At 42.6% G+C, this 26,727-nt stretch overlaps 6 protein-coding genes across 7 annotated transcripts; 5 read left to right on the forward strand and 1 right to left on the reverse strand.

Annotated features, from left to right (window-relative positions):
* The first annotated feature begins 111 nt into the window (after window positions 1-111).
* LOC137586946 (uncharacterized) lies at window positions 112-2,151 on the forward strand. Its single transcript, XM_068303155.1, has 2 exons — window positions 112-469; window positions 1,033-2,151. Exons 1-2 carry the CDS (start codon window positions 316-318, stop codon window positions 2,004-2,006), a joined length of 1,128 nt encoding a protein of 375 aa, XP_068159256.1. The 5' UTR covers window positions 112-315; the 3' UTR covers window positions 2,007-2,151.
* Window positions 2,152-2,165: 14 nt separating this feature from the next.
* Flad1 (Flavin adenine dinucleotide synthetase 1) lies at window positions 2,166-4,202 on the forward strand. The gene is made up of 4 exons (XM_068303156.1): window positions 2,166-2,204; window positions 2,286-2,385; window positions 2,762-3,575; window positions 3,636-4,202. The coding sequence occupies exons 3-4, from the start codon at window positions 2,979-2,981 to the stop codon at window positions 4,044-4,046; spliced, it is 1,008 nt and encodes a 335-aa protein (XP_068159257.1). The 5' UTR covers window positions 2,166-2,204; window positions 2,286-2,385; window positions 2,762-2,978; the 3' UTR covers window positions 4,047-4,202.
* An 817-nt stretch (window positions 4,203-5,019) lies between these two features.
* Window positions 5,020-5,608, forward strand: Atx-1 (Ataxin 1). Its single transcript, XM_068299805.1, has 2 exons — window positions 5,020-5,259; window positions 5,324-5,608. The coding sequence occupies exons 1-2, from the start codon at window positions 5,020-5,022 to the stop codon at window positions 5,606-5,608; spliced, it is 525 nt and encodes a 174-aa protein (XP_068155906.1).
* A 252-nt stretch (window positions 5,609-5,860) lies between these two features.
* Window positions 5,861-11,005, forward strand: LOC137582022 (E3 ubiquitin-protein ligase znrf2). 2 transcript variants are annotated; one of them, XM_068296464.1, is made up of 6 exons: window positions 5,861-6,946; window positions 7,051-7,168; window positions 7,247-7,342; window positions 7,419-7,524; window positions 7,601-7,673; window positions 8,215-11,005. In XM_068296464.1, exons 1-5 carry the CDS (start codon window positions 6,458-6,460, stop codon window positions 7,656-7,658), a joined length of 867 nt encoding a protein of 288 aa, XP_068152565.1. In that variant the 5' UTR covers window positions 5,861-6,457; the 3' UTR covers window positions 7,659-7,673; window positions 8,215-11,005. The 2 variants fall into 2 exon arrangements, with proteins under 2 accessions (XP_068152565.1, XP_068152557.1); XM_068296456.1 differs by having other exon boundaries at window positions 5,862-6,946; window positions 8,212-11,005.
* A 364-nt stretch (window positions 11,006-11,369) lies between these two features.
* On the reverse strand, window positions 11,370-26,336 carry nonC (serine/threonine-protein kinase Smg1). The gene is made up of 8 exons (XM_068296395.1): window positions 25,394-26,336; window positions 24,949-25,309; window positions 22,556-24,872; window positions 18,942-22,490; window positions 14,880-15,172; window positions 13,443-14,802; window positions 12,058-13,390; window positions 11,370-11,987 (listed from the first exon to the last, which is right to left on the reverse strand). The coding sequence occupies exons 1-8, from the start codon at window positions 25,776-25,778 to the stop codon at window positions 11,788-11,790; spliced, it is 9,798 nt and encodes a 3,265-aa protein (XP_068152496.1). The 5' UTR covers window positions 25,779-26,336; the 3' UTR covers window positions 11,370-11,787.
* On the forward strand, window positions 16,721-18,578 carry mAChR-C (muscarinic Acetylcholine Receptor, C-type). Its single transcript, XM_068297100.1, has 2 exons — window positions 16,721-17,474; window positions 17,927-18,578. The coding sequence occupies exons 1-2, from the start codon at window positions 17,020-17,022 to the stop codon at window positions 18,576-18,578; spliced, it is 1,107 nt and encodes a 368-aa protein (XP_068153201.1). The 5' UTR covers window positions 16,721-17,019.
* Window positions 26,337-26,727: the final 391 nt, after the last annotated feature.

Here is a 26,727-nt window from a genome sequence, read left to right on the forward strand (position 1 = left end):
ATTGTAAGGGAGTTATAGAGTCGGTAATGACTACATTTGGCCCAGCCCTCTGACTGCATTTGGATTTTTGTTGCTTTTGCCTCATTCAGCTCTCAGTTTTTCTCTGTGCTTTCGGTGCGACAAGTACGATAAGTTGTTGTTGTTGCTGCTGTGCACCATTTAGATTTGGCGGGCCCCAAAGTAGTGCGAAGACGAAGAAGAAGCAGTAACTGCAGCAAGATCCGTTATTTGATGCGTGCATTTAATGTACTCTGATGTCACGTTACTTTAGTGTTGCAAACCGACCGAATTACAATTTCAAATACCATACAAATAATGGCACGGAAGGACGATCCCGTTTTCAATGTGAAATTTGTGCAACTTGTAGAGAGCCAGCCCTGCCTATGGAATTATACACACTCTGGCTATAGCAAAAAGGAGGAAGTACAAAAAGCCTGGCAACAGGTGGCCAATGAGATAAAAGACACGGGTATATAAACAAGATTTTTCCATTTCTTATTTTCTAGCATATAGAAAATTTCCATTTCCATTTCCATTTGGCCATTTAGTAGATGCAAAAAAAAAAAGCCTTCGCTGTTGTTGGCTTCTATGATGCAAGCTTTTTGTATTTCAATGCAATTGCTTACTGTATCTATGTGTGCACAATGTGTGCCAGTGTGTGTGTGTGTGTGTGAGTGAGCTTGTGTGTAGGTGTGTCACTATGTCGCAGACTGCTTGCATGCAATGTTGTTATTGCTAGCCACAATTACAGTTTTCAGCATTTGCTGCACTAAGCAAACACCCTTTAACAACGCGTTGTCATAATATTGATATTGCCTCATGGCTAATTTGCGAGTTCGTTTGCCCAAGGTTAGTGATCGGTTTGTAATCTTATAGAGAAGGGTAAGCCAATGTAGAAAGTTAAGAATTAAACTGAATCAGCAGGCTCATCTGCCTTTTTGTTTCCGACTTGTTTTCACGGCTAATGCCTCAGTCTCAGTTTTAACCTAGACCTAGAAAATTAACTTAATTATTTACACTATTCCTTTGCAGTACGAAATTGCCGTGAACGATGGCGCACTATACGCAGCAGCTTTTTACGGTCCCTTAAATTGGCTCGCACCCAAACGGGTCGGGGCAAAAGGAAATATTATTTATCCAAGTACCTGCAGTTTCTTATACCTTACACAAAATCACGATCGTGCCATAAGCCTGCCATGGGTACGGCAACAGCAGGTGGCATGAGACTACGCAAGCCGAGCACATCGTCGGCCTCAATTATGGGAACTTTGGGGGCAACGCAGCCGATGACAAGGATTGGGCATATGCGTTTGTTGGAGCATCATCAACAGCAGCAGCAACAACAGCAGAATGGAACTAAGGAGAATGATACAGGTGGAGCTGGTGGTGATGGCGCAGATGAATCGGATTTAGCCTTACCACTAGATGTGCATGTATCTGAAGAGGAAGGGGAATCAGAACAGCGACGTGAAGATCCTGACGAGGTAACGGAGGTAAATAAATCAGTACAATCAATGTCAACAGTCACAGCATGCCTTCCCATGCCCCTGCGCCTGCAAACTATTAAAGTCGAGCAACAGCAGCCGCAACAACAGCAACCACAGACGGAGAAAATTGTGGCTCATCAATCGCTAGTGACTCTGCCGGTTACCATGGCGGCAGCAGCAGCCGCATTGGGGAATCAAATGGATTGGGTAGAGATAGCCGATTGGCTTAAGTGTGGAACAGGCGGCTCGCACAATCCGCACCACACGAACGCTAAGCATATACAGAAGATATCGACGTCTTCTCCTTCATTATCAGTCAATCCAGCACTTCCAGTAACCGCATCTGTAGATTCATCACCGCCAACAGTAGTATCAGCAGCATCAGCTCCAGATGCAGACTATTCATTTCTAATAAGCCTCCATCCGTATCTCAAGGAAATGAATGGCAAACAGAATCGTCGATTTCGTCAAAAGGTTGTCGGCCTTATCGATAATATACTGGATAATATGGATGTATAAAAAAACAAACACACTCAATCAAACCAACAGTGCCTATTTGTTAAATGTTTTGTATCAAGTGTATTTGATTTGTAACTCACTTTTCAAAAATTTGTTATCTGTTCTGCTAAGCTAAAGCAGCAAAATAAAACACGAAGCTTCTAAATTTTTGTTGAATTAAATTAAGCAAATGCTTTCAATACGATTTTGGAAATATACGTGAGTAAGAGCAACAGTTGGAATTTCACTTTCACGTTTTATTTATAACGGTTATTTCATCACCTGATTTAAATCTTTAAGGTCATACTAATACCATACCAGAGAGATTGCGATAACACGTCAGGTCATACAATAGTTATCGATAACTTAGCTGTTGTTGGAAGCAGCTGTTGGCCAAAAGGTAAACTATTTAAAAAATGTGTTTATAAAAGAACCAGCTGTGCGTAGAATTCTCAGGTGAAAAAAATTTTAAAACCTTCTATATGAAGGTAATAAGAAACTTATTTGACACTAGTTAATCACATGCAAGCGTTGTCTTTACATATACATATATACACATATGAAGTATATACGTGCCATGTATGTGTGTTCGTATGTGTGTGATGTAATTTGGCTTCAAGATAACAAAATTCAAATCACTTTTTGTGGCTTTCTTTTTATATTATATAAACACTCACACTGACGTTCACACTACTCGACAACAAATACCAACCAAATTGATTGTGTTAAGTTCTTTTTTTTTTCTATAAAAAATTGTAATTAATTTCCATCAACAGTTTTCGCTGTCTTGTCACGTCGGAGCTGAAGCTGATAGAGATAATTACACGTTGAATACCAATACTATCAGACGATCTGAAGTGGGCGCCACAGAATCTGATCAAATCCACGCGGCAATATAGCAAGTATCCTGCGGTGGTAGTATTATCAAAATTATTATTATCTGGCAACTGAGCTATCAAAGTGGAGCACCTTGTACCCCCAACCACAGACGACATGCATAAATGTTACAGTCATACGCCACCGTCAACGATCACATCAACGGCACCACTGCAATTGCCACCGGGAACCCACAAGTGCGTCTTGGCTCTATCCAGCAGTAGCAGCAGCATCAACATGTCGACGGCCACCAACAACGATTGCAACAATGCGTCTTGCTGTGACCAAAAAAAGTCCATCCCAGCACATACCATTCCAAATGATACTCGCTCTAACATCAAGAAACGCCAGTTGGACGCCTATCATTTCTTTTCCCGCACTCTCGAATTGTATCGTGTGGATGAGTTGATATTTTGCTTCAATGGCGGTAAGGATTGTACGGTCCTGTTGGATCTACTGATGCGTTGGTGTCGCCTCCAAAACATTTCCAGTCGTGATATACCCATGCTGTACATTAAATCGGACGACGCCTTCGAGGAAATTGATGAGTTTGTTGCTCAATGTGTACAATGCTACGATGTCCAGCTAATTGAATATAAGGAATCCCTGAAAGAGGCTCTCACACACATGACACAGGATATGCCACGCATAAAAGCCGTTTTCATCGGCAGTCGGAATACGGATCCATATTGTGAGCATTTGGCCCCCATGCAGGTGTGTATTATTTTCGATTTTTTTGCGAATTTCTAGAAACTTCTGCTTATTTCATTTCAGCCGACAGATAATGGCTGGCCGGCTATCATGCGTTTGAATCCGTTGCTGGAATGGTCATATCATGACATCTGGCATTATATACACATAAACAATGTGCCTTATTGTTGCCTATATGATCAGGGCTATACATCCATTGGCTACAAATCAAACACAGTGCCTAATCCGCATTTGAAACGCAGCGGCGAGGAATCAACTGATGCCAAATCATCGGCGACAAATGGAACTGCAACAAACGGAACAGTAGTTGCTGGTGGCTATCGACCCGCCTGGGAACTAATCGATCCAACGCAAGAGCGAGCCGGGCGTCTGCCCAAAAAAGTAAAAAACTCCAGAGCGGCAGACGACAGCCAGATTTGTGATGATGCAGTGCCTCATGTTGCGGCTTCTAGTGCAATAATAGTTTTTGTATAGACCATTTGCATGTTTTTGAATTAGTTTCAAATTTTTGTACATAATTGTATCTTGTCCTCGAAATTGAATGGAAAATTTCGAGTTTTGTTTTTGGATTCTCGGGTACTTAATAATTATTAATTATAATTAAATCTGCAAATGTACATATAGATCATACATACATACTTACTACATACTTAGTTAATTCATACAGGCAAATAAATCAAATCCTTGAAATCACATAGAAAGCGAAAACTTATCTTAAGATACTTTGTCGTCAAAGACAAAGACTCAATATAACTTTTTTAAAACTAAAAGATAATTTAAATCGGTCTACGGAATAGTTGTATGTATTAATCTATAGAGTAAAACTAATTCATTTAACAAAAGTATACAAAATTCGATACGGCTGCAGTTTTCTCTATGTAAGTATGTACATCTATCTACATATACAGAATAGTTTAAGCTATCTCAGAACGAAGAAATTGGTTGCTCTTCTTTTGTAAGGCGCCTGGCGCACTAGCCATGTCGGCGCCGCTTGCCGCAGCTAAGGATAATACAATGGCTATTAAGCGGAAACCTCTCGAATAGATCCTGTCGTGGGCACAGGTACTGCGTACCTGAATACATGCGCACTCATTGTTGCTGGTGGCCTTCAAGTAGAGTCATAAAACAGGTAACACATTCTGGAGTTTCCAAGAAAATACCAGGGAAAGACACATTGGCTTGAATGAATCAGATATGTAAGTAGTATATGTATGAGAGCAGCGCCTCTTAGAACTTTTAGTTAAGAATCACCATTCCATCGAAGAGGTCGTGTCCAACTATCTAACATGCAAATGCAAGTTCCAATGAATTATGTGCAGAATCCGGTCGGCTATACAGGATTCCAAAGACCATCAGCAATGTCTGCGGCTAAGTAAGTATCAATTCCTTACATTCGCAGTGACCACAGTGTGTTATCATTGGGCAACGTTCTTCTAGGGAGAGAAACATGGATGTCGATTCTACTTTGGGTTCAAGTGCGTGCTTTAGGCGTGGCTCACACATTGAGCTCTCCTCCGGGGCATTGCGACGCGTCGAGGATATACGTACCGAAGACTTTATTCAGTCTGCCTTGAGGAGTCAACTCTTTGATCTTCGTGAGGCTACAGTTGTAAAGATCGATAGATCCAGTTCCCAAGCCTCTTATACTATGATCATTACCTTCAGCTATGATACTCAGCACTCAAAGGTGAGAGACAAGCTAAAGATTGAAGATTTTATCTGTACATGCATACTTTTATTTCCACATCAAGGTTCATTTGGAAGTGCAGCCGGGTCATCCACTCTTCGTTTATGGTCAAGGATGGGCCTCTTGTCATCCTCAATTGTCCTTTAAACTGTATGAATTAAAGTGCCAACAATTGCAGGTGGGTGACATTTGTTTGTCCTTGGTGCCGCGGGAACAAGTTCCAGTTGCAGCACCACCTCCGCCCAATCCCAGTCAACCTCCTTTAATGCATTCTTATCAGGTATATGCTGAGATGGCCAATATTGTCGCCGCCTATACTCAGCATATGATTGAAAAACTAAGGAATTAAAATTTTCATTTTCAAAATTTTAATGGCCGTTACAATGTGACCATTTATCGACAACAAAAATGTAATATAATGTAAAAACTTATCGAAATATATTTGAAATTTGTGTTTAGTTATTAAACAAAAACTGATCCAAAAAGACACAATGCAGAATATTTAACAATACTTATATGATGAGAATTGTCGGAATGTCAGTTGGGAATGTTAGTTAAATTATTATTTTGAACTTGGTCTTTAGATTATACCACCTCTATGCTGAGTCAGTATTTAACCGTTTGCCGCCTCTGGTCACACTGACCTCAAAGAGTACACAATTAAATTATTATCTAAATTACTAGTGTAAATTCAAAGCGCAGTGACAACCAATTTGGGCAATTCAGCAAACAGATCAGATCAGCAGAGAGTGAGAGAGAGGAGAGCAAGGGAGATTGATAGCGAGAGAGAGAGAGGAGGGAGAAACACACACAAAAACCATACACACACACACACCTCTCTCCATATATATATACATATATATATATATATGTATATATAAACGTAAATTTAGGGACATACACAGAGAAGATAGTCAGAGAAAGGGAGCTAGAGAAAGAGAGAGGGAGTTATCATTCTCCTCTACATACACCGCATTTATCATCACACGCCGCTGCCTCTGACCTGACATTGTTTGCTTTTGTTGTCTGCTGCTCTTCAAAACAAAAAGGAAAATTGAAAAAAAGAGAAAAAAAAAAACAGAAGCCAAACAGAGGAAAAACAGAGAATAAAGCTCCTAGGGAGTAAACAAAGGAGTGACAGTAGTGACCGGATCGGGACTGGGACAGGGGCAGTAGAGTCAGAGAGTTAGCTCGCTCTATGGGTCAAAAGGCAAGCACTCCAGCGACCAGTGGCCAACAGAGCCCACGCTCTCGTACATTTAGCAGCAGCTCAACTGGAGCCGCTGTGGACACATCGCCGGCCGGTGGCGGTCGCAGTGGAGGAGGAGCGTCAGCGACAGGCATCGTCGGCGCCGTCGGCGGTGGTGGCGATGCCGCTGGCCAGGGTTTCAATTTGTTGCGCACATTGCCGGGACTGCAGGTTTATCACCATCAACAGAATTCTACAACCATAGACCGGCAGCGGGCCCGGAGTCTTAGCTCTGTGCCCGATATACAACAGCAACAACAACAACAGCAGCATCAACAATCCCAAATTCAATCCTCGGATCCAAATGCAGGAACCAATATCAATAGCAGTTACCCATCATCGGCAGCCGCTGGAGTTACCAACAACAATGGCTCATCCTCCATAACGCCGGCCACCTACATGCACCAACAGCGTCGCACTTTGGGCGATTCTATACGCGTGAGCACACCCTCTCCCCTTTTCCTTTCACCACTTTAAGATTTCTATAAAAGCGAGACCTAAAATTCTTCCTTTTGCTGTTGTCTTTGTGTCAATTTTTTTAGGACATGTCTATGACTGGCAGCAACATTGTGGAAAGCATTGCCCTGGCCACCTCTGCCAATGGTATAGGCCGTGTCTATACAGCCACATCGCTTCCTTCGCACATTTGGTCCTTTAATGGTATATATAGAAGCATGCACAACTCTAGCATTCAAGTGTTTCATATTTATAATGATTGAACCTTTTTTATGGTTTTAGGTATCAAATGTCCCGTGTGCAATAAGTTCGTTTTGCCGGACGACATTGAATGCCATTTAGTTATGTGCCTAACGAAACCGCGTCTCTCATATAACGGTATGTAGAATCTTGGCTATCCAACCAAATACTCCAAATCTTTTCTATCATTTTGCCCTTTTTCTTTGTTCAACAGAGGACATCTTGTCAGATGCCAAGGGCGAGTGCGTTATTTGCCTTGAAGACTTGAGTCCTGGCGATACAATTGCACGGCTGCCTTGTCTCTGCATCTATCACAAAGGGTGAGTTAACCACCACCACCACCCCATCATATCTAATGACATTTAACATACAATTCTTTGTTTCCATCTTGCACAGATGCATCGATCGTTGGTTTGAGGTGAATCGCTCATGTCCTGAGCATCCTGGAGATTAGTAATCCTCATTTTAGGTAATGTCCGTAAGCAAAATTCGTACGAACCCCAAGTGAAGGTCAATACTGTCGTTTTCTATACACTAAAAATTGTGCGTTGCCCGTATAAACGATGTGATAAGCATTCATTCATTGTATATGAACAAACGAAAAAGTCCTTCATGTTGTTGGCTGCTTCAATGCGTCTAATATTGACTATATATATCACCATATGTGTAGGTTGTTGACAGACTGTTTAAAGATATACTTTTCGAGATTGTCTTTGAAAATATTGTCCATCAATTAAACATACAAGCTACCGTCCACGCTTGAGGAGTTTTTTGTTCTTTACCAGAAACTAATTTTAGACTGATTTTTAAAGCGTCTAATGTCTATTAGGTTTTATAATGGTGGACTATAATATGGCTTCACAGTATGCTTGAATATCTATACTATATGGTATCAAAGTCATGTGGAAGAAGTTATGTTTAAGAAAACTTGGTTAGAAAATTTATAAAGATATTTTAACGATTTAAGTGCTAACTGATGAATATTATTTATTTTATTCTATTTCCAGTAGTTGCACATACACACAACAGACACACACACACACACAGATATACGTGGATAAAGTGTATGCATATAAGGCAAATTGGGGAGAGGCTAAAAACAGGAAGAAGGAACCGAGCGAGCGATCTCAAATCGTTCATTATATAAAAATATTTGACCTACCGAACCGGATCGAACGGTAACGATATGAAACGAATTGACAGTTGATGGACAAACACATACAACACCAACAACAAAAACCACAACAAAGTTGCAACAAAAATTAATTTAATCAAAGAACAAAAAAAAAAACAAAAAAAACGTAACCAACCAACCCACAAATAGCAACTACAAACAAAAGTGCAACAAACAACAACAACAAAAGAAATGAAAGTGTTTAAGCGAAACAAACCAACCAACAACAACAACAACCAACAAAAAGAATGTCAACCAATGTGATGTTAAATTTTATATTTTGTACTATGATAATGATGTAATTGTAATTGTAATGTATAATTGTATGTATGTATGTATTTATTATTTTAAAGAAAAACAACAAAAAAAGCAACTAAAAAGAAGAAAAAAAATACCTACAAAGAAAAAAAAAGAAGAAAAAAAAGATTATGAAAAATAGGCTAAAACAAATAACAAGAAAGAACACACCTACACACATCTACACACACACACACACCAACACACACAACAACAACAATAATTAATATAACAATTAATAATTATGTCTAAATTAAAGAAGTAAGCAACCAACAAAAGCAAAGCAACCAAAAAAAAAAAAAACTACAAAAAAACAACAACAAAACGAATAAGAAGTTAATAGAGAGGACGTTAATTAGTTTAGTTTTTGTTTAACACAAAAAAAAAAAAAATGAAAGAATAATCTTTCAAATTGTAAATTTATGTTTAATATTATTTATAATGCAATTTTTTTTTTTATTATTATTATTATCCTTTTTATATTGTAGCTTTAATGTTGTTTTCCTTTCTTGTCGTAATTGTGAAAATTTTGTAATTCTGGTCAACAAAAAAAAAAAAAAAAAAGAAACGAAACAAAAAAGAAAACTATGTAATTCTTCTATCTGTCTTGAACAAAGGAAGAGCGTATGAGAGACAGAGAAGGAAGTGAAGAAGATATAGTAGATAGAGATATCATAGTCAGGCGCCGTGCGTTTATGTTTTTTTTTTACTTCTTTCTTTTCATATATTTATATAAACATAGATATGTTAATTGTAACTATTTTTGTATGCCCTAGCAATAACAACAAGGCCCAAAAACGAAAGCGAATCCGATTATAAAATGCATCTAGTATATATACATATATATATATGTATGTATATACCCTCTAGTGGCATCCTCCGTGTGTCTGTTTCTCAGTTTGTTAGACGACTCTATACATATGTATGTATAAACATTTTGTGTTTTCTTCTTCAATTTGTAAATTTTAGAGAAATTCACTGATTTTTGTTCCAAAGATATGATTGGTTGATTAATAATTTATAATAGTTTTTATCAAATTTTCGTTTTTAATCGGTTGACTTTAAGTGCAATAAAATTGTTGTTTATAATATACATATATAAAAAAAAAAAAACACACACACAAGTTTAATCTAATTTATAATAATTGCTCGATTATTTTTAACCACAAATGTATCCCAAACGGTTCGATAAGCCCAAATGTATCGGAAACTTGAAGAAAATGCTATATATTTGCATATACTTATATATGTATATAGTTTTAATATGTATACTAGTTATAGTTCTAATACGACTTGAACGCTCAAAATGCCAATTTGCAAGGGCATAGAAACTACGGCCAAGCCGAAGTTGCTCCGGCCCTCTGATATACTATATACATATATATATATATCTGATATATTTTAAGTTTAACTTTATAATTTTATTCTTTTCCTTTTCTCTTTTTTTGTTACAAACAAAAAAACAAAAACAACTAGAACATTGTAACACACCTAAACACACACACACACACACATACACACTCGTAAGAATTATTTTGTAATGTATTGTACATATATATATATATATACATATATTGATTGATAATATATAGAAAGAGTTCTGGGCATGGACTTCATTTTCAACATCAAGAAAACACAATGAGAAAAAAAACTTTAAGAAAACCCCAAAAAGAAAACTCAAAACAACACAATATTGCTTTCGAAACGATGACGAAAAATGTGAAAACTAAACAAATTTTCATTTCATATATTTGATAATTGTTTGTATGATAAAAAGTCGATGATACTGAACGATGAACCATAATAAGAGAAAATATTTCAAAACTTTTTACACCCTAACCAAAATTTGAGAAAACAAAATCTAAACCTAGCTGGTTTACTGCAACGTTGCATGGGGCGCCACCGTTAGGCACCGTTTAAGAAAAAAAAAAAAACAAAAAACCAAATAAACAAAAGAAATGAAATGAAATAAGAATATAATTGTAATTGCAACTTTAAGTCAGGCCATAGACGAGAGATAATAACAATTAAGTATAAGAGAAACGGGAGGCGAAAAAAAGAAACGAGAGAGGAATGAATTATAGAAAATAAATGAGTGATTATATATAACATATATATATATATATACCCCGATTATGTGTTTCACTTAAACTAAAACATTATTCAGACATCAGCCCCAGTCCATTTCATCAAGGGAACGGGAACAACACTTCAACTTCGATGAAATCGTTTTATTCTTAAATTTATTGCGTTTTATTCCATTTGATAAAGAAAATGATAATCGTAAAAAAAGGTTAAACTAATATAAGAAGCAAAATTTTAAAAGATTATACACATTTGTTTTGATTATGAGCACATATTTATACATACATATATACCCATCCACATATATATATATATACATACATATATATATATTTATTGTTTTTTTTTTTTTTTCTTTTTTCGTTCGTTTATGGATACCGATAATTTGGTTTAACATAAGCTTAGCTAAATGATTAAAATATATATAACATAATTGCATTCACATTTTGGGGGGAAGGGGATGATTTAGGTCTAAAAAGAAAAAAAAAATTAAAGTTCGAAAGGTAGGGGAATCAAATTGATGAGGGACAAAAAAAAAGGGAAAGAAATCAAAATAAATGTGTGTGTGTGAGGGGAGGGAGGAAAAGGCCGGTTTCTTCATGTTTCCGCTTTTTCCCGTTTTGCTTATTTCTTTTTTTCTTGCTATGGTCAGCTATGGACAGCCGACTCTAGTTCAGTGATCATCTGGTTTGCCTCCCAATACGTAAACCACATTGAATGAATCTGCACAATGGCCTGGCTCCAAAGAGTCCGCGTCCGGGGATGGAGCGCATTGCTAACTACTTTTTCCGTTTACTTTTTTTAAAAGGGGATTTTGGACGCGCTGGCCGCTGGCCCGATACTATAGGACAGGCAGGCGGCGAGCAGCAGGCGACGCATCTTGGGGCAGCTGGCCGACATTTGGCATTTATGTTGCTTGGATGCATGGACCCCTTTTTAATTGAAGTTAAGTCCCGAAAAATGTAGCAGTTCCTTGTGTGAAAACGTTTAACGAGGGCCCGAATGTGACCCCAGTCTGATTTATGTCCTAGACCCATGGTGTCCAGCCCTCATAGAGTACAGCCAGATTATCTGGATTGGTGGCCTCACGTATGGCATAGTCCACCTGTTCGGCCACCGTGCTGCGTTGATTGCCATCCGGATCGCGACCCTCCAGTTTCATGCGTATCTTCTTCCAAACGGATACGCCATAAGCATTTCGTTTCTGCTCGTGCAGATTGGCCGCACCTGTTGAATAAATTAAGATTGAGTTATTTAGTAAGGCCAATTAACTAAACGGATTTCAATTGCAATTAACCTTTGTTGTGAGCAAAGTTCTCATAGGGCAGAGAATGAACCTCGCTGGCATTTTGCAGGAACTCTTCAACACTTTTGAAATATTCGTCAATTTCCTGATTGGCAGCGTTTTTGATTTGCAGTAGCTGCTGTTGCCAACCCTCCAGAACCGCTGGCTGCAGCGGCATGCGTCTTTCCCCGCACAGATCCTTGCGCAGATCCATCAGGCGCTGGAAGAAATTCTGCAATTTGCGTTGACAGTCTCGCACATGGCCACACAGAAGCTGCACATCCTGAGGTATTAGCTTGCCCTGGCCCTGGGTCTGCGCCTCGGAGCAGAGGCTGCGTACATGTATCCTAGGCATGGGGTCCTGCAGGCGCTGCGTCTCCTTCAGCAGAGTGCAGATGAACTGATGTTTGGTTTGCTGCTCACATTCCAGGGCGGCAATCTCTCGTTGCAGCTTGCAGGTGTGCTCCTCGAGCAACCCTTGAACATTCTGAAGCCAACACTGATCGATTGACCCCTCCGGATCGAGAAGCTGTACCAGAGCCTGTTCGACAGGACTAAGGCGACTGCTGCTTGACTGCCATTGGTTGAAGCACTGCAGCCATTGCTCCAGATGACCCAATAACAGCTGATCGTCGTCTTTCTCGGCCACATGCTCTAGCCGGCACACTGTACTAGAGTCAAGCATCACCTGACTGACCACACCCAAATGGGCAGCGGCCGACTGTCGTTGCATTTGCTCATTGCGCAACAGGCTGTCGATGTGATTGCGATTCCAATTGGATCGCTGATTCTGCAGCTGCATCAGCTGCGATTCCAAATTCATCTGCAGACGCTGCACGTTGGCCAAGTGACGCTCCAGTTCCTGCCAATTCTTAAAGATTGCGCTGCAAAGCTTCTCCCGGCTAATGACATGAGCAAAACGTATTTGCCCGATTTGCAGGTCATAGGCCCAGTGATGGGCCGATGCGATCAGAGTCTGCAATTCAATCTGCTGATTATATTGATTAATATCGGCCTGCAGCTGCTGCATTGAGGTCTCCATTTGCAGGGCCAAGAAGAGGCCATCGCACAACTGCTCCGCTTTGGACAGAGCATCCGGTGAGGCCTCCTCCTCGGCCAGCATTGTTTGGCAGCGCGGCCCACAGCTGCTGTAATAACTATACGCCAAAAGTGGCAAAGTGCTGGCCAGATACTCATCCTGCAGGCGTTGTACGAGACTGCCTATGGGCAAAGCCATTTGCCGTAAATCAAAACTGCGACTAATCTCCAGCGTCTGCAATACACAGTCAAAGAAGCAACTATCGCTGAGTGTCCCAGAACTCTGATTCTTGAATATGTCCAACTCCTGCAAATGCAAAAGGTGATGAAAAACTTCGCGACTTAGTCAAGGCACTTACCAAATGCTGTTCCACTTGCATGTCGTCCAACATTAGCTTAATGCTTCGCACAATCTTCCCCAGCGATTTGGCCAGCATTTGAAATTGCTCATACGCCGGCTGTAGGGTCCGTAGGAATTTCTGTTCGATGGTCAGAGCACCAGAACTGGGCATTTTGACAGCATTGTTATATAGAAAAGCCACATCGTTGGACCCCAGGTGGGTCAGGCGTGTGAGTAGCTGCCAATTTGTATTTATCAAGAGGTACTTGTATATACAGGCAGGCAAATCCCGCTCAAAGCTCTGTTTCAGCTGGGTAAGGACAGCAAGTAGATTCTCCAGCTCAACTAGCTGGGCCAAAGCGATTTGGGATTGTTCACTTTCTATAAGGACACCTTGGCACATGGAGCGAACAACATGGATATATCGCAGCTGATGCAGTAACAAGTCTTCAGTTTGGCTGATCATAGCCGAAGAGGCGTACGAATTGAAGCCCATGCTGGTACAGTCCAAGGTGCGACACACCGTGGCCTTTAGCAACTCCTGACTCAGGCCACTCTGATCAATTAATCTCAGGATCATTGACGATTTGGAGGACATTAAGACAGAATCACCTTGTTTATCGATGTAACGTTGTGTCGCTTTTTCCAATTGATAGCGCAGATAGTTCCAGACATTCTCAAGTATTTCGGCTGTGGCCAAAGCATTCGACGGATCCCTATAGTGTGTGGCAGTAGTCGTGGAGGCCACGGAGGAGGATGAACTTCCCCCTTCGCCTCTTATATACTCCGTAAAGCAATCATGGAATCTAACAAATATGTTATTCTCCTTGAACTGCTGCTCTGGGAAGTATTCCATGACTGCTGCATATTGGGTTAAATGCTCCACACTCTGCAGAGACAGATCATTGATGCAGTGCATCAGTCCATCGATTTCGTTTCTTGTCGCCTCGTAGCTGGCCAAAATCTGGGCAGGCAAATGCATTTGCAGAACCTCCGCCAGGGCCACATATTCACTATGCCAATTGCTGCCCTCGAGCTTGAACTGTATCAACTGGACACTCAAATCGGACAGATGCTGCTGCTTCACACATCGATTGTAGCTATCTAATAGACACTTCACCATAGCATAGTCAGACTGCCGTTGATTCGAATGCTTTGCCAGCATTTCGGTGTTTCGTCGTGTCACCTTGTAACGCATTGAGGCCGAATTAAAGCTATGACTCTCGATGGCCGAGCCAAGGGATTGAATTTCGTTTATCAGGGCGCTGCGTTGATTCAGCTCTTGCAGCTCATGCTCCGAGGCTAGATGTTTACTCTGAGCCACCTGTAAATTGGCAATCTCATTCGTCATTTCCGTCACCTGGGCCAACATGTCAACTCTGTGGACAAAAGAAAAACAGAAAATTTTAATTAAGTTCAAGGCCAAGTTCTTCTTGTTGCTTCAATAGACACTCACTTGTATTGGGACCAGAACTTTTGCAGTTGATTCAATTTACCCACAAAATGCTGCCTCTTTGCCTCCCAGTCATGCGGTTTCGTTGCTTTCGATGTCTTGTCCTTCTTGTGGCCCTTGATCATGATCATGTCGTGCTGTTGACCCTGCTTGGCATTGAGCATTACACCGCCGCGATCACTGACAGTCCAGTCCACCAGCGGATCGTATACAAACGCCTCCAAAAGGGTTAGCAATGTTTCCCGCTCTTTTCGCATCACCTTCAGCACGTATTCACAGCCCAAACGAAAGGCGCCCTACAACAAATAATCGTAAAATTAGTGCAATAAAAACAATGGCAAACTACAAACCAATAAAATTGCACCTCCCCTTCATCCACCCATCACCCAGTCACCCATTCTCCCATCCAACATCTAACAATTCCATTATCTATACAATAGAAACTGTCATTGACTCGACTGACTACAATATTACAAGTTGCCTATTTAGCATTGCTGATTTTATGATATGACAAATAACGCCATAATCATGTTCTACATTCGATCTATTCGTCCGACCGATTGTCTGTCTAACTGTCTGTGGGTCTTTTTGTCTATCTGTCTGTCTGATTTTTGCGCACTCTTCACAAAACTGATGAGTGTAACCGAGGTAAGCTCTAAAAGTTAAGATCCTCATGAATCTTCCTCTCCTTCCCCTTCTTCCAGGTCTGAACTGAAGCAGTTTAAATCTCTTAAAGTTCCTCTCCTTTAGTAAAACGAACCAGGATACATACAGGATGTATCTCACTTTGTGCAGAAAACACTTGAAAACTTTTGAAACACACTCCAAACAGGATATATCTACCCATATCTGCCGTCGACCTTGTTCATTTACAATGGGAAATTCAGATGACAATAAACAATGATTCCAATGCAAACGATTGATTAAAGCGAAGCTTTCTTTCTGTCTCTTTCTTCCACTAATAAGAAGTTGATAGGGGGATTCTTTTCTATTCCTCACCCACGCGAATCGGTGCAACAAAAAGCAAATTTCATATGTTTTTTTCGACAAAAGGAATTGCGACAACTTCATAAGTATACTATATACATATATCGTTAGATTTAGTAGCCATAAAAACTGACTAGTTATATAGACTATAGACTAACACATTGGTAGTAAATGGCCCGTTTTCGGTAGGGGGCAGAGGGGAGAAACAAATGTTGCAAAAAGCTTGGCTATATTCTGTTTGTCTTTGCCTTATACTCTAGCAAAGGGTATCATGAAATTCCCTCTGGTCAAAGTTTCTTCGATGTTGAGCGGGAAGAAGTTGATGGGATCATCTATAATATATAGCAATCCGCCAAACTTGTTCAGTTTAGTTATTGAAAAGCCGAAAGAAAGGTAATCAAAAGCCAATGACAAAACAACTTGGTTAAACCCATATGTGTGTATGCTTAAGAAAGAGATAAAAGATCTAAGGGGCGCAATATGGAATGAGAGAGAGAGAGAGAGATCAAAGATCTGAAAACCGCAATGATTTCAAAAGGCTTAAACTTGAAGGGTAAACAACTTTCTATGATATTATTTTCCATTCCAATCTGTGTTATATAGATACATATGTATGTACATATGTCTATACTATATATACTATTTGTCGATTTTGATGTCTGTTTTTATCAATTTATTTATAGATATTTTCGAGCCACATACATACATATGTATGTAGATGGTGTAGATGCGTTAATAGGGTGTTTGTGTGATGATGTTGGGTAAATCACCCCCAAGAGATCCAAACATTTCAACTCTGTGTGTGCACTCTGTTCGGTCCCGGGTCGGGCCTGGCCGGGTCTGGCCACATGGCTAAAATGCGTTTGGCCTGGCTTATCAACGGATTGCGGTTCTCACGGTGGATCGTTGGCTTTCCTTATCAGCCATGATGTACTTCATGATGATGATGTGGTGGATGGCAAACCGAAACGTAAACAAACTACGCCCACGACCATACGACAATGGTCGAGTCGAGTCGAATCGGGTCGGGGCGAATGCCGAAAGTCCGTAAATCCTTCTCCATAGTTAAGCTCGAGCTCCGAGTCCACTGCCAGATTGTTAACCATTGGCATCGAGTGCATATTACGGTTCAGTGTGCGCTTTGTCTATAACCAAAATGCCAGCGACTGCGACCGCAACAACAGGAACAATGGTTCGACTTGAAGCATTGGCTAGTTGGAATGAAACCGATGCCACAGAGGAGGACACCATTACCGTACAGAGCAGCCTATCACCTGGCCTCTTGCTTTGGCTAATCATAAATGCCATTCTCTTTGTCATTGTACTTGGTGGCAATATCCTAACAATTGTTGCAGTCCGCACTTGCCGTAATCTTCGATCGGTTATCTCGAATCTCTTCATCTTGTCACTGGCCGTATCGGATTTTATGGTTGGCCTAGCCCTGCCCTATCATCTAGCCTTCTATTTGGGTTCGGATTTGGGCCGGATACGCGGATTTTGTTTGATGCGCTTCTTTCTATTCATTTGTGCCTGCTGTGTCTCCATGCTGACATTGATATCGATTGCCGTCGACCGCTATATAGCCGTTGTCTATGCCCTTCACTACAGACGGTGAGTAGTCATAACATTGGGATAGGATCGGCTCAGTCCTACCATTCTCTTTTTGTTAGTTCAACTTCATTTCAACTTCTAATTATGCCAATAAACCAAAACATTCAGGTATTTGAACAAAGACTAGATTCTGATTACTGAACGAATGAGAAATGTATAAAAAATCAACTTATCCATCGATTCTAGAGGAACAGCTTCGAATTAAGCTTAAAAATTAACTTTACTAATCTTAATTTAACAAGTTTAAATTCATTTTTCTCGAACGATAAGCAAATATATATACATATTATGATTGTGATCAAAATTATCAAATGGAAAACAAAACAAGAACGATAAGATTAGTTCGACCATATCTTCATTATACATCCAAAACCCCGCTAATAGATATATCCATGTATATATATATGTTTCTTGATCTGTCTCTCTCTCTCTCTCTCTCTCTCTCTCAACAGTTATATGACACGTCGCATGGCATATGCCATAATTACAGGAAACTGGTGTTTCGGAGCTTTTATAGCCCTTCTGCCTGTCTTTTGGAACAACTGGACAGAGGCTCAGAGCTGTGAGTTCGACGAGGTGCTCTCCTCGTGGTATGTGGCTGGTGTGATAACTCCCGGTTTTGCCATCATCTGGATATGCATGTTTGTCTTCTATTGGCGGATTATGCGCGAGGCCTCCAAGCAGGCACATCGACTGCGTCATTCGGTTGTCTACAATACAAATGCGAGTGGAAGTCTCTTGCATCCGGATTGGAAGAGTGTGCAAATTGTTGTCTTCATTATGGGTTCGTTTACGTTATGTTGGCTACCGTATTTCATTGTGGCCATTGCCCAATTGTTTCGCATGTGCCACAGCGGTTCGATGATATACAAGGCGGCGTTTTCATTAGCCATTACCAATTCGGCATTGAATCCGATCATTTACTCGTGGAAGAATGCCGGATTCCGTCGGGCATTCGCTCGCACATTGTGCTGCAAATCCACGCGTTGGTGTCGTGCCCATGATCAGGATGTTGATCATGATGATGTGGATGATCAATTGCCAGCTGATTGTAAACAGAGAGTTGAGGAAGCTAGTAGCAGCAAGACAAGTTCAACACAATGAACGCGAATTTTATAATTCCCAACTGGTTTGGTTCTAGGTGAAAATAATGATACAAAAATACGAGTATTTCGTTCTGATATTGTACCAACTCGAGAGGGAGAGAGAGACCTCCCAGAGGGCCAAAGGTTGATTTCTATCGATCTGAGCTCGAGCTCCCAGAGATGTGTGGGTGGTGAGATCAAATGATTCGCGTGATAATGTTGAATCGAATACTTTCAATACTATTTACTTTCTATATACTTGACCCCATGGGTACAATCAGCCGACCGATAGATCGATCGGACGATCAGTCTATTATTGTTTAAATACTTTTGATGTAATTAAGAAAATAAACTATATATATGAGTAATTCATTGGACTTACCTCTATGCCAGTCACTCCCAATGCGTTAACCAGATTCTGTGTCAAACGGAAGGGCACTTTCTCGGGTATGCGCAGGGTGCGACCCTTCTCGAAGCAGACATTGTAATCAATGTGGACAATGTCGCCGCTACTTATATTGATAAGCACATTATCCAAATGCCGATCGCCCAGTCCAATAACGTAGCCAATCATGGACATCACGGACATGCACATGGTATATTTGCGTACCGATTGACGCCATTCGGCCGCATTGCCAGACTGACACCACAGTTCCCTGGATAGGAGATCATTTGGTGTTTCTTTGGACAGTTCGGCCAGAACTTGTCGTAACGCCGCGATGGGCCATTGTCGCCTGGGATCCGTTATCACAATATTGTGCTTGGCCATAAGTGGAGCCAGTTTGCTGTAGAAAAGATCGGTGAAGCGACGCGATGTGGCATTGGGACTATTTTTAAGGGATTGTATGCGCCGTTGCTGCCACTTCTTGTAGAGGGCAAAGAGCGGGGTCACCCCATCCACCCAACTGATGAGACCCGACTGAGGTCCCAGCGGTATGACCGAATAATGGTGAGCACGATAGGAGCCTCCAATGGAATTTGTGGGCGCATCACTTCGACATGCCATAATGGCATTCGAAATGGACAGAAATTGCATGATCCGCTCGTCCAAATGTAAATCCTCCAGGCCCTTAAACAGGTATGTATAGCGTTGTCCATTGCTGCCATAGAAGGCAACTTTCTTGGGTTTCGTTTTCGTGGGCAGTACACACACCGTGCCCTCGACACTCTCGATATGGACCGCCTCGCCACCATCCAGGCCCGGCATGCAGATGCGTCTGCCCCCCAACTCACAGAGAACAGGACTTAGACTCTGCATTTTTAGGGTGTTACTTGTGCCCCGTATCATATTGGCCTGTATGATGTGATACAAATGCTTCAACTTCTCCCAGGCGTCCGGATAGCGTTGCCCTCGAACTGCCTCCAATGTGGCCTTGATGGGACCATCGAAACTGCGCTTGAAACTCCGCTCGTAGCTAGTCTCGGCAGGACGCGAGGTGAAGGCCACCACTGCCTCTAAATCGGCAAGGATTTGCGGCCGCAGGCTATTGAAGCAATTGTTCTTTCCCTCATGATCGTCGGGCTTGAATTCGGTGGCCAAGGCATTCACTTTACACACATAACTATTGTAGATCCGGACCAACGAGTGGATCCAATACTCATCCCAAAGCAGACAAACGCGTCTCAGCTCTTTGACCAGCAGCTGGACATGTTGAACCTCCTCGGGAAACTGCTGATGGAGGGCTCCAATCAGATAACCATAACAACAATCCTCTTTCAGATTTGGCAATGCAGTGGAGGTAGTAACCGCAGTCGCCTCTCTGCTGTTGGCACTTTTCTCCTTTGGCACTTCACGATTGGCACCCACCACGGCAGGAAAGATGACCAACTGGGGATGACTCTCGGCCAAACGACATAGCAAATCGCATACACTCTTTCTCACATAAACCTCATGATGATTGAGACGGCTAAAAAGCTGCGGAATGATTACCTTCCAGGGGGCAATCGGTGTGGTCCTTAAACCCTGTTCCAGAACGTCCTGCAATCCGCTGGCATGCTTGACAATTAGCCGCAACAGGCGAAGCGTGGTGGTAACCATATTGCTATCATCCACCTGAAACCGTTTCGTTTGACTTCCCGGACAATCGCTGCTAGTGGCGTTGCAGCTGGCGCTGGTTGTGGTGGCAGTTCCCGCCTTGACACTTAGATAATGAAAGTACGATTTGGCCGCATTCTTATAGTAATCATAGGTATTGGCAATGGCTCGCCGCCAAATCATTAGGATCTCATCCAGTACGCTGTTGGGCTTATCCGTCAGGACGCTTAGCTGCCTCAGGCACACCTTGGCCGCCTCATCATCACGAATGCGGCCCGTCTCTGGGCACACTTCAATCTCACAGCCAACGCCCAGGCCGCCTCCAGCCTCCATGCTGAGTATCTGCACCAGTTCGGCCATTCTTTCACCATCCAGTGGCAGAGATCCACCACAAGCCTGGCCAATGGCTGTCATATCTGCTTGGGTTAGCACACAGCCGCTGTCGACGATCTTTTTGCCCCAACGATAGCACCAGTTGCCATAGGCTATGAGGGCCTCCTCACTGTTTGGCTTTTGCACCAGGCTGGCATGAATGAGCCGAGCCACTAGGCGCTCGCCCTGCGGTATGCTCAGCGGCGGCTGCAGGGTCGACGTGTTTTTGGTCAATGGACACTCGGGCAATTGTTTGACCAGTTGTTGCAATGTTGGCGAGAGATTTGTTGCCAAGCCACTGCAACTGCGGGCCGATATCCAATCAGATAGAGTCAACAATAGCCCGGATGCTATGCAGGAAGCGGTCTCAGTTGCGGCAGAGCTTGACATTTGTATGCGCAGGCAAAGGGAGGAGCAAACATTGATGGAAGCATTGGGATCATTTCCCTGCATTTGCAGGCATTTGGCTAGTTCGCTATAGCCGAGCATTAGCTGCTCATTTTCCGTGTCCAGGGGTTCGAGCGAAAGAGGCAACTGCTTGGCCATATCCTCCAAGGATTGGCCAAAATATTGTTCCAATAGATGCTGACAGGTCTGAGGGTTGCCCTCCTTGCGGGCTGCCGTTGCCGCTGCCAAGCACAGGGCGGCCCAAGAGCCGCCACTAGAGTTGCAATGCCGACGGAGCAACTGCGTCCAGGCCATGCAACGTATCAATATGCTGCTGCTAATGCTCGAGGAGCGTTTGCAATCCGGCGATGGGAGCATACCCAAATCCATTTGCTGCTGCTGTTGCTGGCTCTCCATTTGCTGAGCAATATGCTTGAGTAGAATCATCTCCTGACTGGGCTGTGGATCACAGCTGGGATTGAGCAAGCTTTCCCGCCAGTGCATATCCAAAAGGGGCTGCATTTCGTATTCTTTCTGTTCGAATCGCAACATTTTTTTTAACACCAAATTCTCCAATTCCTGGCGCACATGACGAGAGGAGCAACTGGCATGACGCTTCGATCCTGCACCACGATCCCAGTTCTTGGGCCACAGACTCAGCTGCTGCATAGCTCCATTCAATTCCTCCGAATTGGAGGACAGTTCCTCACTTTTGGCCAGTAGTTTCTCTAGAGCACTCACCTCCACATTGCTACGTTGCAGGAAAGGATTTAGCTCGCTATCCTCCGGACGATTAAGGTGTTTCTGCTTCAGTTCAACCAGCCGAGACCAACGGCCCAAATCTTGGAGGCACTGCATCTTTTGGGCTATAACGAATTGCCGCGTATGTGGCTCCAATTCGGCGTCATCCTCTGCCAGAATCTGACTGTAACCCGCCAAGGCTGTTTCCTTGCGACCAGCTGCCTGATCCGCGGCACAGTGCAGCCATTGAAACGTCTTGCCACTGACTTTGCAGCGAGCCCAAAAATAAAGGCCACGCAATGAGTCCGCCTCTTGGCAGCATATCCAAGCCCAAGCCAAATAGACAATCGCCTGGCTAAAGGAGCAATCTTGAGGATTCTGTGTAACCAGAATTTGCTGTAAGTATAAAAAAGAGATTAATCAATAAATTGATTGTGAAAGGATCGAAAGGTTGAGCTCACCTGTGCATAACGTATGACCAGCTCGGGCTGCTGACTATGCATGGCTATGATGACCACTCCGATGCGTATGCGATTGAACCAGGACTGGCATGTGGGATTATTGAGTCTGAAGAATGCCGAAACTGGCTTTTCGGGCGCCCGGAGGGCAAAGGCTGTACCCTCGGCTGCATTATAGATCAATTTTTCGAGGGCGTCAAGGAAACCCAGAAGCATGTTTAGATTCATTTGCATGTTGGACAACTGCATCAAACTGAGTCCATGGAGATTGATGCGCTCGGCCTCCTTGGCACAGCCGCTCAGCAGACGGGCATGTCTCATAATGATGGCCTCGAACCCGAGGAATGTGTCCTGCGGTTTGCCCAATGTCGTCCTTAGCTTTTGGTCCACACAATAACGGGCCGCCTCGAACTGCATCCAGGCGGCAGCCAATCTCTGGCACCGTCTAATGCAATGCGACAGCATCTCCTGACGCTCATCCATGGCCGAGATTTGACAACTCCGCACGAATAGCTCTCGCAATGATTGATTCAATTGCTGATGGTCCGATTGCTGCAGATGCTCGAAGAATTCCCGGAACACGGTATCACGGACAGAACTGCATTGACTTATCTTCTGCTGCCACAGGCAGATCCGCGGACTGGGCACACCGCCAGCAAAGAGCGTTACATGGAGCGGCAATTGAGCATAGATTTGGGCATAGACAGGCAATTGATTGCTCGCCAGAATCCATTTGATTTGTTGGAGTGCGGCATCCCGATAGAGCAGCAGTAAGGGATCCTGCTGGGACGTGAGGCCATAGCTCAAAACAGATTGAATACACGCGGCTGCTTCCAGGTGACCCCATTTCGAGGCTATTTGGGCCACACTCCGGCATATGGACATAAAATCCGGCTGCTCCAATAAAGTTGAGGCACGTTCTCGGCACTCGTCGAGCAGGGAGTGGGTCCAGCGTAGCAGTAACTTTAAATTCTGCTGTGTCAATTGCAACGAATGCTCCAGATTCCTGGCCAGAAACCCGATTATAGTCTCAAAGCTCTGGGCCGTTGGCGAAGTGTGCTCGGGATTTTGTATATTGGCATCGCGTAGTAGACTGGAAGTGGTACGAAAATTATGGTTGGCCTGACAATGGGTGGCCAGCAGATTCAAGATGGCCTCATATGTCCCGGGGTAGCGAGACCACAAGGCTAAGTCGTCGGCCCGGCAATTCCGTATGAGCAGCTCCAGGATTGAGGGTTTGCAGGCGTACATGCCAATAATGGAAGATGTTTGTTTGGCCAGAGCACCCAAAGCGGCCAGATGAAAGATGAGCAGCAGAGCCGCATCCTCGGTATCAGCCAGAGAGTGCTCTGGGTTGGACAGCTCCTGGAGGCAGAAATCTATGTCGTCCACCAAATGTTTGTAGGCCTGCTGCAGGAGGGGTACATTCTTAACCATTAGTGTCTCCTGGCAGGTGCGCAGCAATAATTTATATGGTATGGATTCGGTTTGTAGTCTAATTTGAGCCAAGTAAGTTTGGCCGCATTGTTCCGAACGGAATTGAAAGATTAATTGCACGAGATTGGGTGGCAGGCGAGCACGTAGCTTACGCACTGTACAGAGAAGCAAATAGAGCAGACTTTGCCTCTGCTGGTCCTCCAAGCGATGCACTTGCTCGAATTGCACAACTATAACCTCTTCCAGAATGCTTGGCTCCAATCCCCGATAGCCGTTCATTAGGCAAATGCACAACAGCTCATTTATGTTAACCAAAGCAGCCAGAGACGGCGACCCTGGTCCATTTCCGACTAGAGATTGTGCCAATGATTTCGTCAAGTGATCCACAGCTGTGGCCACAATCGACTCGCACGTGGGTATACCAACAAATACTTGCATGCGTGCCAGACACTTAAGCAGGGAATTAAATGCGCCCACGAAGAGGCCAATGCGTTCCGAGCAACCGGAAGATGAGCCCACACATCCATTCTCATAAATATCGTTTTTCTCCTCAATGCCCGCTGTTATGTCCTCCACGAATTGGGCGAGCAGCCCATAGCTAAAGTCCATTTGCTTGCTGAAATACGGTGTCAGCTGCTCCAGCACCTGGGCACAATGGGTTTTCAATTGTTTCGGCTGGCCCGTTTCCAATTGCCAGCCAATGATGATGTCAACCACATCGGTGAAGTGCATCTCAAAGGATTGGCGATAGCAATGGGCAAACTGCACTAAGGTGCTACTGATTGCCATAAAACTATCGGCACTCTCGGCATTCTCCAGAAAATCTTTGAGCGTCAGCATGATCTTTTCCGAATATATGTGTAATTCGCATTTCGTATCACAACTGAGGGGGAAGAGGGGGAGGGAAATAAATTGATACAAATGGGTTTGGAACGGTCTCAACTTAGACACACACTTACCTGAGAGTTGTGTAAAGGGCGATAATTAAATATCTCTGCATCCTTTTCGTGGCTCTGTAATGTTTCAGTATGAATTCATGGTAAATCGGATAGGACTGGCGATTTATATAGCCCATCAGGCCCAATGCCTTGCTGCACTCTTCTAGCACAGGGGGCGGGCATTGCTTATACAATGGCAATAAGCTATCCAGGACGCCATCAAAGGATCGTGTCAAGTAGCCCATATTCAACGGACTGCGCACAGCCAAATCCAATTTATGGCACAATTCGAGAGCTGCAATGGAATTTGTCTCCTGATGCAGTCTACGAATGATCTTGGTGAGGCGCAGATCATCATCGTTGGCAGCACGATTCGCTTCACCTAATGTAAATGGAGTGCAAGTTGAAGAAGATCAAGATCAGCCAAGGTCAAAGTGACAAAGAAAGAAAACTAAATCCAACTCACCGCCACCGCCAGTTGCACCTTTGGCCTGATAAATTTTTCGAGCATGACCAATTGGGGGTTGTGTGCTTCCCTTGTTTATCCATTCATTGTGCACATTGCGCAGCACTGATGACAGCGATGTCGATGAGGAAGATGAACTGAAGTCCAGATGATTTCCATTGTTGCTGCTGTTGCTGCTATTGTTGTTGTTATTGCACCAAATGAACTTCAGCTCGCAAGACGTTGGCTCATGCAGAGACGACGTCGATGCGGATGAAGATGCAGCAACTATCCTCCTCGCTCTCGATGCCAATGGGCTCGATTCCTCATCTGGATCCACATGTACATCCACATTCACAGAAATCGCGCCTTTCATCGACGGCAGCTCTGACGCTAAAGCGGACATCCAAAATTTATCGTCCCGCGTGAACCATTAATATGAAATTGGCTTGGGTGTTTGCAGTTCTTCGGTTTCCCTCTCTCGCTCTCGCTGACCAAAGAGTTTGATTTCTTCGCGATAAAGCGAAATCAACTATTTTTTTTTAGGTTTTTTGTTTTGTTGTTGCTATTCTTCATCGAGCTGGTGTCGCAGCCGTGCAAGACGATAATCAATCGATGACAATCGATTAATGATTGCAGCGTTGCCAGACGCAAAAAAAAGTTTGGCGGCCAATCGATACAAATTCTTGGCATTCAAATTCTACTTCTCTATGCAGCGGTTATTTCTCAATTTGTTGATCCCCCTTAAAAATCCATTAAATGTATGTACATACTTAAAATTTTGTGCCAAAAAGAAATGAAACTAAAAACCCCAATTTGTTTGTCTTTTGTGAAATGTTTTCTTTATTAATTCACTTTTCTTGCTGTTGTTTTTTTTTTTTTTAATTTTTTTTTTTTTTTTCTGTTTAACAATTATTGTATTACATGTATAATAATTTATTAGCATAGTTAACAATTGTTGCTTTGCTAGTTTGTGCTATTAGTGTTTTCGTTTTTTGTTTTGTTTTTGTTTTGTATTGTTGATGTTTTGACACGACTAAGTAGACCAGTCCCATTGGTTAGAAAATTGGTTACTATAATTCACTAAGTCATACATACATAGATAAAATATGCATTATAATAACTGTACTGTATATATATATATATTTGTATATAAATTTATATAGAATAATTTTCGCAAAGCTTTCGCTTATCTCACACATTTTCTTTTCTTTTTTTTCTTGTTTCTTGTTTTGTGACCTAGTGACTAAAAACAAAAAAATGGTTTCATTTAAAAAAAGGCATAAAATTACAAAATAACAAAAAGTTTTACACAATTTAGCCAAAGTTGGAAGAGGGCAAAAAGAAGAGGATAA

The sequence above is a fragment of the Drosophila tropicalis genome, unplaced genomic scaffold, assembly GCF_018151085.1.
Source record: "Drosophila tropicalis isolate 14030-0801.00 unplaced genomic scaffold, ASM1815108v1 contig_158, whole genome shotgun sequence".
Classification (NCBI taxonomy): Eukaryota; Metazoa; Arthropoda; class Insecta; order Diptera; family Drosophilidae; genus Drosophila; species Drosophila tropicalis.

Bases quoted from the DNA above. Each gene is read 5' to 3' on its own strand.
- LOC137586946 (XM_068303155.1), top strand. From the start codon at position 316: ATGGCACGGAAGGACGATCCCGTTTTCAATGTGAAATTTGTGCAACTT. The intron at 470-1,032 runs GTATATAAACAA...ATTCCTTTGCAG, and splicing joins CAATGAGATAAAAGACACGG to TACGAAATTGCCGTGAACGA.
- Flad1 (XM_068303156.1), top strand. From the start codon at position 2,979: ATGCATAAATGTTACAGTCATACGCCACCGTCAACGATCACATCAACG. The intron at 3,576-3,635 runs GTGTGTATTATT...ATTTCATTTCAG, and splicing joins AGCATTTGGCCCCCATGCAG to CCGACAGATAATGGCTGGCC.
- Atx-1 (XM_068299805.1), top strand. From the start codon at position 5,020: ATGGATGTCGATTCTACTTTGGGTTCAAGTGCGTGCTTTAGGCGTGGC. The intron at 5,260-5,323 runs GTGAGAGACAAG...TTCCACATCAAG, and splicing joins ATGATACTCAGCACTCAAAG to GTTCATTTGGAAGTGCAGCC.
- LOC137582022 (XM_068296464.1), top strand. From the start codon at position 6,458: ATGGGTCAAAAGGCAAGCACTCCAGCGACCAGTGGCCAACAGAGCCCA. The intron at 6,947-7,050 runs GTGAGCACACCC...CAATTTTTTTAG, and splicing joins CTTTGGGCGATTCTATACGC to GACATGTCTATGACTGGCAG. The intron at 7,525-7,600 runs GTGAGTTAACCA...CATCTTGCACAG, and splicing joins CTCTGCATCTATCACAAAGG to ATGCATCGATCGTTGGTTTG.
- mAChR-C (XM_068297100.1), top strand. From the start codon at position 17,020: ATGCCAGCGACTGCGACCGCAACAACAGGAACAATGGTTCGACTTGAA. The intron at 17,475-17,926 runs GTGAGTAGTCAT...CTCTCTCAACAG, and splicing joins TATGCCCTTCACTACAGACG to TTATATGACACGTCGCATGG.
- nonC (XM_068296395.1), bottom strand. From the start codon at position 25,778: ATGTCCGCTTTAGCGTCAGAGCTGCCGTCGATGAAAGGCGCGATTTCT. The intron at 22,491-22,555 runs GTGAGCTCAACC...TTATACTTACAG, and splicing joins TGGTCATACGTTATGCACAG to CAAATTCTGGTTACACAGAA. The intron at 14,803-14,879 runs GTGAGTGTCTAT...TTTTGTCCACAG, and splicing joins AAGTTCTGGTCCCAATACAA to AGTTGACATGTTGGCCCAGG.